This window comes from Heliconius melpomene, chromosome 16 (assembly GCF_056956725.1).
Source record: "Heliconius melpomene rosina isolate 202511_hmr_F chromosome 16, ASM5695672v1, whole genome shotgun sequence".
NCBI lineage: Eukaryota > Metazoa > Arthropoda > Insecta > Lepidoptera > Nymphalidae > Heliconius > Heliconius melpomene.
This window is the reverse complement of record NC_140404.1, coordinates 11,142,643-11,159,036: the sequence shown is the minus strand read 5'-3', so window position 1 is coordinate 11,159,036 and position 16,394 is coordinate 11,142,643. Positions and strand designations below refer to the sequence as shown.

Sequence of the window (16,394 nt, the reverse complement as noted above, 5' to 3'; positions counted from 1 at the left end):
TCGCAGTTAAAATTTGCTTTACGATCACAACTGTCGACGCTGTTATGGCTCAATTGAAATAATTTTGAGGGTTATGAATTCGAAGCCTACAATACTATTGATTATTAATTTATTTATTTTAAATGCACATAGCAGGATATGCAGAGGGAACCTGGAAGCCCAGTACTAAGACAGTCCTCATTAAGACATTTCTTATGCTTTTACAATTTTCGAGCTTTACGTATCCACAGTACGATCTCCAATCGGGGGAATGAATAAATTATAAGTAACGTAACTGATATTTCATCTGTTGCCATCATTAAAAAACATATTTTGTCCTTGTATACGATGCGAGGTTACCAACAGTACTCGGGTCTCGTCCGTCAAATAATACATGTTTTTAATATTCCTTATCGAATTATGTCATTTAAAGGCATAAGTATCCGATTTTTCAAGAAAATAAAATTTTTCAATTATTATTTCCTGTAAGTTGATCGTGGACAATAACCATTTATTTATTAGTTTTAGCAGTGTAGGCAGAAGGAACCTATTAGGAACCTATTAAGACACTCTATTTTACATTTTTTGCCCAATTTCCAAGCCGCGTCTTGTCTTCATAGCAGAGCGAGAGAGTGAAAATAAGTCATTCCCTCAAATGGGAACTGAACCCACAAACATCGTGTTTACAAATCATATGCTGGCATTTTAAGAGAAGTTATTAATTTTAAACGGTTTCAGCATTCTGTTTATATGAAAATTCAATTTAATACCCTCCAATGCTATAATGATCTGTTTACTTATACCTACTTACTGTCTTTCAACGTAGAAGACCCATTTCGAAGCTTAATTTGAATTTTACTAAATAACTTTTGTTCTGAGAAAGAATTTGACTTCTAATTTTGTTTCTAAAATAAATCCAAAGTCTAAATTGAATCCGGCACAATCTACAGATTATCATAAGGTTGAATTGTAGATATTTTTTTAATTTTAAGACACCAATCGTCTAAAGAATTATTGTAAGTAAAACTATGTTTTAAAACATTGATTTGTTTGTAAATTATTGGGAGATGTAACTTTAATACTTGAGAAGGAGAGGTTTTCAAAGATTTTCAATGTTAGCGAAACTAAAAAAAAGTAACTTTAAATGTATTCATTCTTCTGAGTGGGCATCGAACCCTTAACAATAGCGTTCGCATTAAGACACTGCCTCACATGACCAGGTTAACTTTAATGAAACTGGTAAACTTTTAGTAAAATATAATATTTCACAAACATTTTTAAATAGTATATAATTTTAAAAGCCACTAATGCTGTAATAAATAATTAATTTTATTTTTTATTTAGCTTTAAACTCCTTTCAGCAGCAGACAGGAGAACCCCATATTAAAACACTCCTTTCTTTATTTTCCTGCGCCATGACAACCTCTAGATAAGATAAGTTCAACATTAATTCTTTCTCTACAATTAAGACAATGACTGACCAGCAGGTGTATCATCTTACTAAAATAAAATAAAATAAATTTTACAAGCATTTCTCTCCAAACAGAGTTAGGTATTACAAAGAGTAATGTGAGCAATTTAGACAAAAATACCACTTTAATGAGGGAAATTCAGAATGATGGATGGACAAGAGGAAACAAACATGTTTACTCGGTGCGCTTTAAATTAATATGACAGAACCATTCCGTGGTTTTGGGGTTTCGACCAGCTTTTGTGCTGATGTATGTAGAATATCTCTCTCTCTATCCTATATAATTTGGCAGGGTAGGCAGAGAGCGCCTAGTATTAAGACACTCCGTCCCTCACTTTCCGCATATTTTTTGAGACATTGTGTAGTGGAACTCAATGTCGAATTTTGCCTTGTGACCGAAGAAACGAAGATATTAATAAATAATAATTCATTCTCCGAGTGGGGATCGGACCCATTGCGGTTACAATCACACTTCTGTGCCACAATCTAATAATAATTAAAATTATATATAAATGTTAATTAATATTTCTGAGTGTAAATTAAACCTTCATATTTCTGAGTTATTATTCAAAAGAATACATACCAAATAATATACTCCAAAAGGCATTACCACGACCGCCACCAACAAATCAGCGACTGCCAAGCTCACAATGAAATAGTTCGTAGCCGTTTGGAGACTCCTCTCTCTCGCTACACTCAATATCACTAAGACATTCCCAAACAACGTCAACAACGGAAACACTATTAACGATAACGCCCAAAAATTATATTTTACATCACTATCACTACACGTTCCGTTCGTAAACGTCAAATTTAAACTGTCAAAATCGTTGAAAGTTCTATCGAAATCGATCGAATAATTGACAGATTGATTGTAATTGTTCACTATAGTTCCGTTCGAAATGTCTGAATCGATTTTGCTTATGTTTTTGCATTCGAAGCATATTTTCGAATTCACTTCCATTTTACAATAACTTCATTGTATCTTCTTATACTTGGATCGTTGTAGATTTGATGGAATTTTCTGGTGCTTGAGCTTACGTTCATATTTCTTCATCACGTTCACCTGAAATATATGATTATGTTTAGAATAGGTATAATTTCATAATAATATTGTTGTCAGAATCAGTTGAGGCTTGAAGCTTAATTTGCAAGGTAATTGAATCTGTCTTGTGAAAGGCGGTATGAGAATAAGTGAAATTTTATGTGAGATATTTGCGTATATTATATTTTTCTTATGAAATATAATAAGTTGGCCTGCATACTAGGAGCGAGTTCGAGTCACGCTTCACTTACATTTTTAAGATTATTTCTAAAAATATTTTTCTTTCCTTTACATGGATTAAAATTTAAAAATATATATAAACTTATAAGATATTTATACAACTATGAAATGCCCAATATTTTATAAATCTATTGTAACAAATATTTATCTAAATTCTTATCATATTTGTACACTTAATATAATTCATTATCATTTCGCCGCTCTGGAAACGAGGCTGTGCTGCGTGCCAGCACACATTGCCTCGAGAATTCCGCAGAAAGCCAAAACAAAAAAACTCCCCCAGAGTTACGAGAGCGTGTTGTTTTATCCCTTTGTGTGTCAAATGATATTTGGGCGAAGGTCGGGAAAGCCGCACACGGTAATTGTTTTCGTATTAACTGAGAATAATGTGCTGAAATTATAACCATCTTCCCTTATATATTGTACTTATAAATTATATAATTTTAAAATAATATTGATTATAATTTTAATTTGATAGCAATTGTAGATTAGAATTAGGCCGAAAACGGAATGAGTGTGGGTTCAATTTCCACTCGGGGAAATAAAATATATTAATTTCTCCTCTCTGGTAACCAGAGAAACTGCGACTTTAAGTATCGTCACTCAAGAGAAAATGTCTCGAAAATTAGGCGATACGTGTGGAACGGAGTGTCGTAACACTAGGTTCCTTCTGACTACTCTACTATATTCAGTATACAACGGATGCTAAAAAAAAAACAAAAAATTACATTATTAAAACCATGCTATAAACCCACAACCAATGCTAAAAATTTTACAACTGAGCCACGGCGGTGTCTAACATATTCTATTAATAAATTAGAGTAGTTTAATTACTTATATAGATTAAAGACAAATATTAATTATATTAAACGTATATATTTGTTAAACAATGTAAGTAACTCCAATTATTTTGGATCTTTGATACCGAATATCGCGATTGTAGGATGTTCCGAATGCCACGTAGAGAATTGTTCATCTTGTGAATATTACAAATTTAATAGGTATGCATTTCTCGTCTATAGTAGACAAAGGTTGTCGGTTCGATTCGTTTGGAAATATCACTTTTATCATCGTCGTATCAAAACGTTTATTTCGCTTTGATAAGACAAAGAGCGGCGTTGAGCTCCGTCTTTCAACATTCTGCAGTATGTGTAGAATACACCGTGAAACAAGACCGTAACAGCTATGGTAAACCGCGGTTACGATCTCTCTACGAAGTCTTTCGTTACGGAGTGACTGGCAGACAAAGCACAGCGTTGATCTCCGCCACAGAATATGTACTCGTAATATGTCAAAAGTTGACTGGGAAATCGGGAGCGGAATGTTATAACATCAGTTTCCCTCTACCTATAATGTTATGCGGGAAAAAACGTGAACTAAATGGTTTCAATCCTAGTTATAGTACAATCATCCTCCTACAAAAAGATAAAGAAATAAATAGGTTCGTACATTTGTAAGAGTAAGTTACGTATTAAATGAAGTATAAAAATGTTTATTTACATTAGTATCTACAATCTACGAGTATTCTAGGCGGGATGCCAAACGGATGTTTCTTATGAATTTTTCTTATTATATATTTCTTTTATAATATAAAATTGGAGAAAATATCCATACACAATAAGTGTGAGTTCATTTTTGACTTGGAGCTAAGTTTAGACATGAGTTTTCTGTCCTGTCTTGTCCTGGCAAAAAAAACTCAAAATATCTTCGAGAAAAAACAGAATTTCACTTTTTTAGGTTCAAAGTGTACGCTAAACATTGCAGGATAAGCAAATGTTAAGTGTTGAGTGGCGGAGCTCAACGCCGCGCTCTTGCTTGATAAATCGTTTTTGCCATTCTGTCTACACTCACTCAACCGACGTTTTCCAACTTACATAAATAGCTACCATCAGTTTACCTAAATCAATCAATAGTAACAATTTATAATTCTCAAGGTCGGTTAATTTATTATCTAAACATAGAATAAAGATAACAATGGAACAAAGATTCTATTATAATAGGCGTAGGTGAAAGGGTTAAAAACATTAATCATTGCCAAAATTATATATAAAATACATTATATTGACTGTAGTATAGTTTAGACTTTTTTTGCTTCACGCTGTTTCCCGAATATATCAGGATAGGAAGAGGGAACCTGGGGTCATAATGTTTAGAAACTCATTTTCCATTATAAAACTTTGGTTCTGCACTTTCCGCAATCTTGACTTGCGAGACTCAACGCCGCGAAATAAAAAAAATATATACTCGAGTGGCAATCGAATTCGATTACCCCATAAGGGAAAGATATATTTAATATTTTCTATGCCTCCAGGATCCTCCCAGGTTCCCTCCCTTTTGCCCTGCTGTGCGCGGGATACAGCGTGAAGCTGATTTAATTAATTATTTTTTTACTATGATTTTGCATTCAACGTTCTTTCAAAACAATAAATATAATTTACAATATAAGATTTTTCTGATCTATTTACAAGTACCGTCATCTAACATGTTATAGAGGTAGATATGGCTAGATACATATTGCGTCATTTCCTTTGATGATACTTTGGCTTATTTACAAATTAAGCTATATTAACGTAAGTGTATACACTTATTACATGATTACAATGGCATATTGCGTAAGTTACCTACTTCCCGCCGAATTCTAGAAGCATTAAGTGTTGAGTGGCAGAACTCAACGCCGCGCTTTGCCTTGGCACCAGAGCGAAGTAATGGAAATATATATTTCTGGCTTTAAAATATGCAAGCATAAAAAAATAAGAATTGCATTTAGTAAAATATGAAATCTTTCAATGTATAAATAGTAAGTATGACTTTAATATAGCAAATATAGAATATCATTTCAAGCAAAATATACGTATCCTATCCTATCTATATATATAAAATCGAAAGGTCACTCACTCATCACGAAATCTCAAAAACTACCTGTGCTAGGAATCTCAAATTTTCCATAGGAGTTATTTATAGGACGTAAGTGCTCGCTAAGACGGGAATTTGCAATATTCGACTTCTAAGGGGTTGTTTTTAGGGTTGAAAGTTTGTATGAAACTACAAATGCTAGGAGTCTCAAATTTTGTAAGGACGTGACTTATAGGATGTAGGTGCTCATGGAGACAAAATTATAATAACGTAGTTCACGCAGGCGGAGCCGCGGGCGGGCCGCTAGTAGTCTTATAAAACAAAGTCGCTTTTCGTGTCTGTCTGTTGTTTCTAACTCTTCTTCTTCTAAACCACCCAACGGATTTTGATGCAGTCTTCACCATTAGATCGAGTATTTCTCAGGGAAGGTTTATATATAGTTTATTATTTGTACATTCTTATGTAAATTAACATAAATACGATAAATGTGTATAAAGTCCTACCCGTTGAGACACTTTCGCGCATGCGCTGCTTTATTGGTAAGTACTACATGAAAATAATGTACTGGAGTATTGTTCCACTTAATAAGATCTACAAAAAAGTCCGCGACAGCATATTTTTATCTTTTAAGGATAACGTGTAGTGATCATATTTCTGTCTAAAAATAATAATTTCAATATATTTTTTATTGTGAGGGATATTTTTCCAAAATGGCATTAATCCTTATCCTTTAAAATACTTTATTAATTTTCTACGTTAAACGAAGATAAAATTTGCTGTTTACACTATTTCGAAATTGCGAATAGTTTTAGAGAAAAACGCATTTAATTGTTGACACATCACGCCGTTGACTCATCAGCTGTGCCGACTCAAGTTTTACTTATCCCTTACTCTCAGCATATAAATAAGTATATTAGTTACGTTGGCCATTTAATGTAGATCAAAACTGTCTTTTACTGTTTTTTCATTTTAATAATTACTTTAGAAGTTGTTACAATATCAAAACATCCTTGCTGCGAAACGCGCCCCGCGACGTTTTGCTTATACAAGCGCGTCATGAGCAGTCATCGGTGGTTCAGTGGTAGAATGCTCGCCTGCCACGCGGGTGGCCCGGGTTCGATTCCCGGCCAATGCATTCTATTTAATTTTCCTCACAGGCAGCCACGTAGTGCTTGCTTTTTACCAGGGACAGAATACCCTCTCAGGCATTAACCACAAGCTCGAAAAAAAAAAAACCCGCCTGCCTCTATAGCAACGAAGATTTAGATGCGTTTGCACGTATTGGATAATTGGAGTTGAATGTATTATTTCAGCGCGATATATTTGGTTTCATATTTTTTGTAGTAGTTATTAGTAGGTAGGTTTTTGTTTATAATTTCTTCCGTTTAAAAATAGTCATTTAACTATCTAAAAATAGTCATTTAAATATATTTTAATAAGTACTTGAAAAGATTAGTAGCACAGATTTAAAATTACGGTACCTACTAAAAAATCCTTGCTGTGTAAAACAATTGGAAAATCCTTATTGAAACTAAAAAAATGCGGGTTGCATTAGGGTTTAATTAATTTTCACATTATCTTAAGTGCTTTGCAAACATACATTATATGAATAATCCAGTAGTAAAAGCGGGCGAAGCCGCAAGGGGGTCGCTAGTATTAGTATAATCTTCATAGAAATGTCTCATCTATAGGTACTTTATTGAAAACAATTTACTGTAAGGTCATTCCATTCGTCGTCCCCTTCGATAGTTTACGATAAATCAATTTTAGTCTACTGTGACGTGTTAATGAGGAGCGTTTGTTGTTGTAGTGGCTATTACAGTTAGTGTAGGTTTAAATTTAGGGTATATAGTCTGCTCTTCTTTACAAATATTATATAGTAAAAGAGTTCGTTTTAGTTGAACTCGGAAACTACTGGGGGCCAACTATAAAATCTTTTTGTTTTGGATAATTCATTTATCGAGGTTTTTTTGTTTACTCTATATTAGATTGATAATTTCTTTTAAGTCAACTTAAACTCATCACTATCTATCTATATATATATAAAAGGACTTGTCCTCACTGACTGAGGTAAGACGCACGCACAGCCGTAACTGCTGATGGTAGAAACGTGGAATTTGGACAGACTTTCGTAATCTGGACATCCACTAAGGGATTTTGAAAAATTTTAACCCTAAAGGGGTGAACCAGGGGTTGAAAGTTTGTATGGAAAAAAATTTAATCGGCAACGATTCTTATAAAATTTGAAATTTAGATTTTTAAAAGTATTTAATTGAACACGTGTTTCATCGTTTTCTAGAATTCTTCCCCTAAGTGTGCAAATAAGAGGTTGAAAATTTGTATGATTTTTTTTTTAAATCGGCACCAATTTTTATAAAATTTGAAATTCAGATTCTTAAAAGTATTTAATTGAATAAGTGTTCCATGATTTTCTAGAATTCCTCCCCTAAGGGTGCAAATAAGGGGTTGAAAGTTTGTATGGAAAAATTCTTCTCTCTTTCTATTTTTATAAAATTTGAAATTTAGACTCTTAAAAATATTTAATTGAACACATGTTTCATGGTTTATTAGAATTAACCCCTAAATAAGCAAGCGAAGCTGCGCGCGTCCGCTAGTTTATAAATATAATAAAACAGTAAAAGTTTCAAATGAAGAAATGTCCTGGAGGAATATTCAATGGAGGAATATAAACACAAAAATATTTCTAGAGATCGAAAAATTTATATTGTACCTAGATGACCTCCGCAGCTTCGACCGCTTGAACTATACGAATATTTATTAAATATATTTATGAAGTTATTTTCATTTTACAACATAAGAAAATATAAGCCTAAATAATCAAAACCAAACGTAAAAGAATAATATGTAGACATAAATAAGGGAAATAAAATTCTTAATATTAGAAAAAGTAAGAAATCCATCTTCATGTTGTCGCTATCCATATATAATAGAAAGTGTGTCGAACGTGACCGATTGAAAATATATCGACGTATGAATGTAAAGAAGTAAATGCAGCTGACTGTCTCGTTCGTATGTAACGGTGTAAAATGGAACAAAATTATTAATATCTTCTCTTTCGCCGTGGTGGCGCAACGGCACCCGTGCGACTGTAAACGCAATGGTTGTGGATTTGATTCCTACTCGGGGGAATTAATTATTATTTATTAACATTTTTAATTCTTCGCTCTAGTAACAAGACAAAACGCGGCTTTCAGTCTCGCCAGTCAACGTCGCCAGTCAACGTGCAATGTCACAAAAAATTGGGCGGTGCATGGAAAACGTAGTGACTTAAAGCCCGGTTCTCTTAAATCTATCCTGCTAAATGCGGGATACAGTGTGAAGCTAAATGAAAAAAATAAATTTTTGGAAAACTAAAAACAACTAGGCTTACCTTACCTAAGCTCGTGAAGATGCAAAAAAACGAGTTTGTTTTTAATACAATTTTCACTACTTTTATATTTTACATTTTTTAAATATTACTCGTACAAAAAAACGTACACTTTTCAGTTATCAGAGGAATATCTTAAACGAGACGTTCTCTAGCTCACAGCAACCCAGAATTGAATCACGCGACCTAGTCCCCTAATGGACACCAATTGCTACACTTACATAGAATATTTTTGAATGTATCTTAATATTATTATTTGGAATATATTATCTTGATATTATAATTTTGTTTAAAATTTCATATTATTTATCTTATTAAATAAAATTATAAATTTTGCGGACTTCATGGCGCAGCTTCGCCATGTATGAATCATCTTTCCGTATTTTACTTTTCGGTAATTTTTTATATAAGTAGACTAGTGCAAATACGGATCCAGTCTTTAAAAAGATAGTGGGTACCTTGGAAAGGCCAAGTGCGAGTCGGGATATGAATTCACTTATGATCATTATTCGCTTTTTCTTAAAAATGGGTACTATCCAGTTTTAAAGTTGCAGTATCAAAATTAAATTGAACCTATATACTTCATGTAGTATTATTAATTCTACAACAAAAACTAAATGTGCCATGATGGCGTCTACTTTATTATTTTTCTAAAATTGAATTTCTTAATAATTCTTACATAAGAGTCGCTAAGCATTAACTTTTCTGATCTTATTTTGGTTTTTAATTAAAAAAAAATGTATTTAAATATTTGCATTACGCAACAATAAAACAAAAATATAATATATTTAATTTTCAATCCATAATTTAAAAAAATATATTATAAACACTTTTGTTCGTGAATATCCCTTTGTTTCTTAGTGAGACATAAATTGGCCATACATTATAATGATAGGATATGCTTATCAGATTAAAGGAGTAATAAATAATTTGTATTATATAGAGCCAGTGTTGTTTTTATAACTTCGCGCTGTATCCAGTATATAGGATCCCATCAAAAACATAAATGTAAAATGAAAGCCAAGTTCAGTAATAAAACATATGCTTTCAGCGATAAAAGAAGTGAGATGTAAATGTATGCCAAGTTCAATGGTCAGTCCTGAAATTAATTTTAACAATATAAAATATTTTATAACAACTGAAAATGTCCATTCTTCTTACAACTTGGAGACTTTATTTATGTGTAATATCTGACTTGGCCAGTTTTCAAATTAATTTACATCGATATAAATAAATGTATTCAAATTCTATTCTATTCAGATTCTATTGTAAATTTATATGCTTAAATTATAATAAATAATAATGAAGGATGTTAATCCATTTATTATATTTTTATATTTTTACGTGAAGCCCTTGAAGTCCACATGATGGCAGGCTTTGTCAGGACATAAATTAGAGGCATTTTCAGCTACAAATGGAGACATATCTTATCTTAAAATATACTTGAAAGCATCGTGTTGTTTTAGATGGCTTACGTAAGTAATAGTGAAGTTAGTCTACAAAACAAATAAAATATTTACTAACGTGTGACATAAATAAAAGCAAATATATATAAATAATGCATTGCTCTTATTTTGTTGGCAGGCGCTACACTATAAGTAAATGTTCCTAATTGAATCTATTTATTGAAAAATTATAAGAAAATGTTAAAAAAATACTAGTTTCGGATTTTTTCCTTTACATGCACCCAATTACTTAACCGGATACTAAATTTCACCATTCCAGGTCATCTGGAACTTGGTTAACATTAAGGTCTATAGGTCAGTCACCCCCCTAAAAATTAACGATTTTTGGACGTCATTATCTAAATAACTGTTTGAGCTGTGTTTATGAAATTTTATGCACGTATACAGGTAGGGGGTCTAAATATTTGAGCCAAATATGACAGCTTTAGATGGAATAGTTTTTGAGTTACGAATAGGTAAAAAGTGGCTTCAAATGGTTCGTGTAAAATAACACACGGTGCTGCTCGCCAGTTTTGTTTGTAAAAAAACTTGGCTACGCGCGGCCGCGCGTTTTAAATGTTAGACAGAGGGAGTTCGGTGTGAACCTCCTCCGTTCTGTGCTTTCTGATTGAATTTAAGAAATTGCTAATTAATAAATTACGGAATTCAGCGTGGCGTTACGTTCCGCATTACTTATTTTTTGTTATGTACGGTTCAAGCGCTTTAGTCTTTTAAGCCACACGTTTTTAACGAGCTACAAAAATAAGTTGTCAGTGTGTTTACTGTTATACCCTAGGGTCACTTTATTATGGACTTCGACATCTTGGCACGCTGGGAACGCCATATTTAAAGAACCATAATATACCAGACTTCGACATCCTTATTTCAATCTATCTTTGAAATTCCAATATTTTTTAAATCTAAATATTTATTTGGTAAGGAAAAAATCAGCTTCACGCTGTATCCCGCACGCAGCCTAGTAGGCAGATGGAGCCTAGTGTTAAGATACTCTGTTCACCACATTCCACCGAATTCTGGAGGCATTACGTGTTAAGTGGAAAAACTTTTTTTCTCTTTAACTATATATATAGAATATGTAGACATCATACACCCAACACATTTGTCCATTTTCAATAAAAGAATCCCAAGTATCTCACCGGATGTGAGAATGATGTATCAAAAGTCGTGCCGGAAGTTGGACGATGGTATCTCATATATCGATTTGCACGCTGATGTGAAGTTAGGTTTCCACTTGGAGAAATAAACTATTTTTATTTTCTCGTTCTGGTTAGAAAGCAAATCTGAGCGAATTCAGTCACTCACCGTTAAACATCTCGCCGAAAATCGTAAATATTGCCGAAAGCAGAGGAGGGAGAATTGCAATTTGCCGAAAACAGCGTGAAGCTAAAAGGAAATACGTACCTAGATTCAAATTGGAAAAAAAACAAAATATATTTCATTTCTTTCTTTACATCTTAATATAGTAAATATCTTCTTGAAAGCTATTCAAGAGGCTTTTATAATACGAAGTCAATTAACGTCGATCTATCTATCGGCCGAGCGCCCTTCAAGATTACTTCAAAATCAAAGATATTTTACGATGACCCTTGTATCTCTCTTTGTATACTAGGTATTTGGAATTCAAAGCTTAGATATAGTTAATTGTAGTTATGGTAATTCATTCTTTCAAGTTTTGAAAACCCTTAAAAAAGATGAAGGTTGTTTGTTCGAATCAGGGGTGAGGCTAATTTGGATAAAGAGTTAATGGGTGACAGAGAAAACCCAGTTTCAATATCCTATTACAAATAGTGACTGACCTCACTGTGCTACACATACACAGAATATCCAAAAAGAAAAATAAGTGAAATAATATTTATCCTAGTATATGTAAGGCTGTATGAGTACAAAAAATGAGATATTATTACTTGGCAACCCAATATTGTAACTCAAGGGTTAACGACAATCATCTACGAAAAAGGAACATTTCATATTATTACTATAGCAATATACTCAAATTGAACTTATTTACATATATTCGTCGTAAAAGCTTTTACACGTTTCAGTTGTACGACTATGTTGTATGTATGTTTGTAAATTTACATACATCTGGAACTAGAGGAAGAAGTATTGAGATGTATGCTTAATATTTACAGGAAATTTTTAATGTGAATATTAATATTATACTTAGTTTATTATAAACAGTTCGTGGCTTTCTTGGCGCAGGGGTGTAAGCGTGTGACTATGAATAATGATAATGATTTATTAGAGTCCATTATCATTGTTAAACGGTTTTATTTAGCTCACCCCGTTTGTTTGTTTGTTTGGGTCAAATTTAGTAATTGAAATTTAACCCTCTTCCCGTTAACCGATTGATCTGAAATTTGGTATACGCCTTTGATTCTGGTGACAATACAATTATCCATATTCAATATTATTGTGAATCCAAGATGGCCGCCGCTACAAGATGGCGGACAACTTAGTTTTTTTCAATCCCATCAATATGGATATCAAATGAAAGGGCTTGTCAAGTAGAATTCAGTGGACTATACAAAATCAAAATCCAAGATGGCCGCCACTATAAGATGGCGGACAAGTTAGTTTTTTTCAATCCTATCAATACGGGTATCAAATGAAAGGGCTTGTCAAGCAGAATTCAGTGGACTATACAAAATCAAAATCCAAGATGGCCGCCGCTACAAGATGGCGGACAAGTTAGTTTTTTCGATCCCATCAATATGGGTATCAAATGAAAGGGCTTGTCAAGTAGAATTCAGGGCGCTATACAAAATCAAAATCAAAGATGGCCACTGCTACAAAATGGCGGATAATGTAGTTTTCAATCCCATCAATATGGGTATCAAAATAAAGGGCTTGGTAAGTATAATACAGTATACTATACACAATTACAATATGAATCTCCCACCTAAGTCAAGATCTGGTATCCTGTCGAGGACTGTGTGGCTATAGGGTGCCTAAAAATGATACGTCGCTAGGGGTACCACCCAAGGTAAAAGGTAAAAGCGCGCCGAGAACTGTATGGCACTAGGTGGATAAAAATGATATGTCGTTAGCGTTTTCCCCTCAAGATTCAGGCACATCTTGTTGTACATAGCCTTGTCCCTCTATTGGACCTCTGGGGGGGTCGTTCGTAACATTTTCCATTAACCTTGCAATAATGAGACATCGAGCCTCATTTCAACGAATTGAATAGCATGAGAAATAAAAACTAAAAACTTAAAAATAAAAAAGTATAAAAAAAATTTTAAGTTAAACGGTTTTATATTGCAGATAAATGTACTAAAAGCTAAAAAATAATTTCATAGAAATTATGATTACTAAAATAAAATCGTGGGGACACTTGCTACTTACCACTAGGTGGGTGAAGTCTCACGCTATGTCTTTCAATTGTAGATATTGGACGTGCCCCACGATTAAATTTTAGTAATCATAATTTCTATGAAATTATTTTTTAGCTTTTAGTACATTTATCTGCAATATAAAACCGTTTAACTTAAATTTTTTTTTATACTTTTTTATTTTATAAATAAAATAGTGGGCCCGGACGCGGCTACGCCCGCGAAAATATAAGCCTAAATAATTAAAATAACTTAAAAAATAATAAGTAGAGATTTATTATTAGAAAAAATATCTGAGTAACCGAAATGAACAATCAAAAGAAGTAAAAATAACTAACTATATTAGAAAAAGTATCTAAAATTTGGCGTGCGCGCGTACTAAACATTTTTCTATATTAAACAATTAATATTTTTTGCAAATAATATTAAATAAAATCCCAAATGATTAAAATTACGATATTTTAAGTGTATGACATTGGTATAGATAAATTAATTATAAGCAGCAAATAATTACATAAAAATTAACAGTAATTCGAAAATATATAAAAATTTACAAAATCATCAGTCATCTGCCCGTTCGCGTCGGTCATACTATACCACTCGTAGGCTAGGTCTCCTTAATTATTTATTAGAATGTTATACAGTAAACTATAATTTCCATCAAGATGAAATGCTAAAAGTGACTATTATATTTATTTTCATAAGGATGAATATCAAATTATAGAAATCATCTAATTTTTGTTGATGTATACAAATCTATATCGGCGCGCGCCATGTATGCATTAAGCAAACTCACTTTGGGTGACGTTTTCTTAAAACAACAAACTTTGCAAGCCGTTGCTTAGCAACGCGTAGCGACGATTGATATTAACATGGCGGAATAAATTGCATGTCAAATTAATTATTTTAATATATGGTTATACTAGTGGGCCCGGACGCGGCTACACCCGCGAAAATATAAGCCTAAATAATTAAAATAAGTTTAAAAATTATAATAAGCGAAGATTTATTATTAGAAAAAATATCTGAGTAACCGAAATGAACAAACAAAAGAAGTAAAAGTAACTAAAGGAAATTCTTAATATTAGAAGAAGTACCTAAAGTTTGCCGTGCGCGCGTACTAAACATTTTTCTATATTAAATAACTAGCGGACGCGCGCAGCTTCGCTTGCGTATTTAGGGGGTGAATTCTAAAAAACCATGAAACACATGTTCAATTATATATTTTTAAGAGTCAAAATTTCAAATTTTATAATAATCGGTGGCGTTTTAAAGATGTTTCCATACAAACTTTCAACCCCTTATTTGCACCCTTAGGGAGAGAATTCTAGAAAACGATGATACACGTATTCAATTAAATGCTTTTAAAAATCTAAATTTCAAATTTTATTAAAATCGGTGCCGATTTAATTTTTTTTTCCATACAAACTTTCAACCCCTATTTCACCCCTTTAGGGTTAAAATTTTTCAAAATCCCTTCTTAGTGGATGTCCAGATTGCGAAAGTAAACATTTGTCCAAATTCCACGTTTCTACGCACAGCGGTTACGGCTGTGCGTGCGTCTTACCTCAGTCAGTGAGGACAAGTCCTTTTATATATATAGATTATTAATTTTTGCGAACAACATTAAATAAAATCCCAAATGATTAAAATTACGATATTTTAAGTGTATAACATCGGTATAGATAACCGAACTGAGATAAATTAATTATAAGCAGCCAATAATTACATCAAAAATAATAGTAATTCGAAAATATATAAAAATTTACAAAATCATCAAAGTCATCTGCCCGTTCGCGTCTATCATACTATACCACTCGTAGGCTAGGTCATTTGGAATCAGTGACATCCTATTTATTAGAATGTTATACAGTAAACTATAATTTCCATCTAGATGAAATGCTAAAAGTGACTATTTTATTTGTTTTCATAAGGATGAATATCAAATTATAGAAATCATCAAATTTTTGTTGATGTACACAAATCTATATCGGCGCGCGCCATGTATGCATTAAGCAAACTCACTTTGGGTGACGTTTTCTTAAAACAACAAACTTTGCAAGCCGTTGCTTAGCAACGCGTAGCGACTATTGTTATTAACATGGCGGAATAAATTGCTTGTCAAATTAATTATTTTAATATATTGATATATATCGAAAATATTACAAATATGAGGAAAAAAAAGTATCCTATGTTCATCCCGGGACCCTCAAGTATCTCTATATGAGTATTTTATTACAATTAAATTAGCGGTTTGGCTCTGATTGCGTAAAGGACAGACAGACAGACAGACAGACAGAGTTACTTTCGAATTTATAATATAGGTATGGATATCGAAAATATTACAAATATGAGAAAAAAAAGTATCCTATGTTCATCCGGGACCCTCAAGTATCTGTATATGAGTATTTTATCACAATTAAATTAGCGGTTTGGCCCTGATTGCGGAAAAGACAGACAGACAGACAGACAGAGTTACTTTCGAATTTATAATATAGGTATGGATTATTTCTATAAAATAGACAAAATGTAAAAATATTAAATACAAGCTTACCTTATAAAACAGAATTGTAATTGACAATTAAATATTATTAACAGTTAATTATTTAATTGTGAT

General features: G+C 32.6%; 1 protein-coding gene across 1 annotated transcript in view; it reads right to left on the bottom strand.

Annotated features, from left to right (window-relative positions):
* Positions 1 to 16,394, bottom strand: part of LOC146531068 (dopamine D2-like receptor) — a 78,082-nt gene that overhangs the window by 22,967 nt on the left and 38,721 nt on the right. The window contains exon 2 of the mRNA XM_085199367.1: positions 2,034 to 2,516. Coding sequence (XP_085055493.1) covers positions 2,034 to 2,414 — 381 coding nt within the window. The 5' untranslated portion in view covers positions 2,415 to 2,516. The remainder of the gene's footprint in view (positions 1 to 2,033; positions 2,517 to 16,394) is intronic.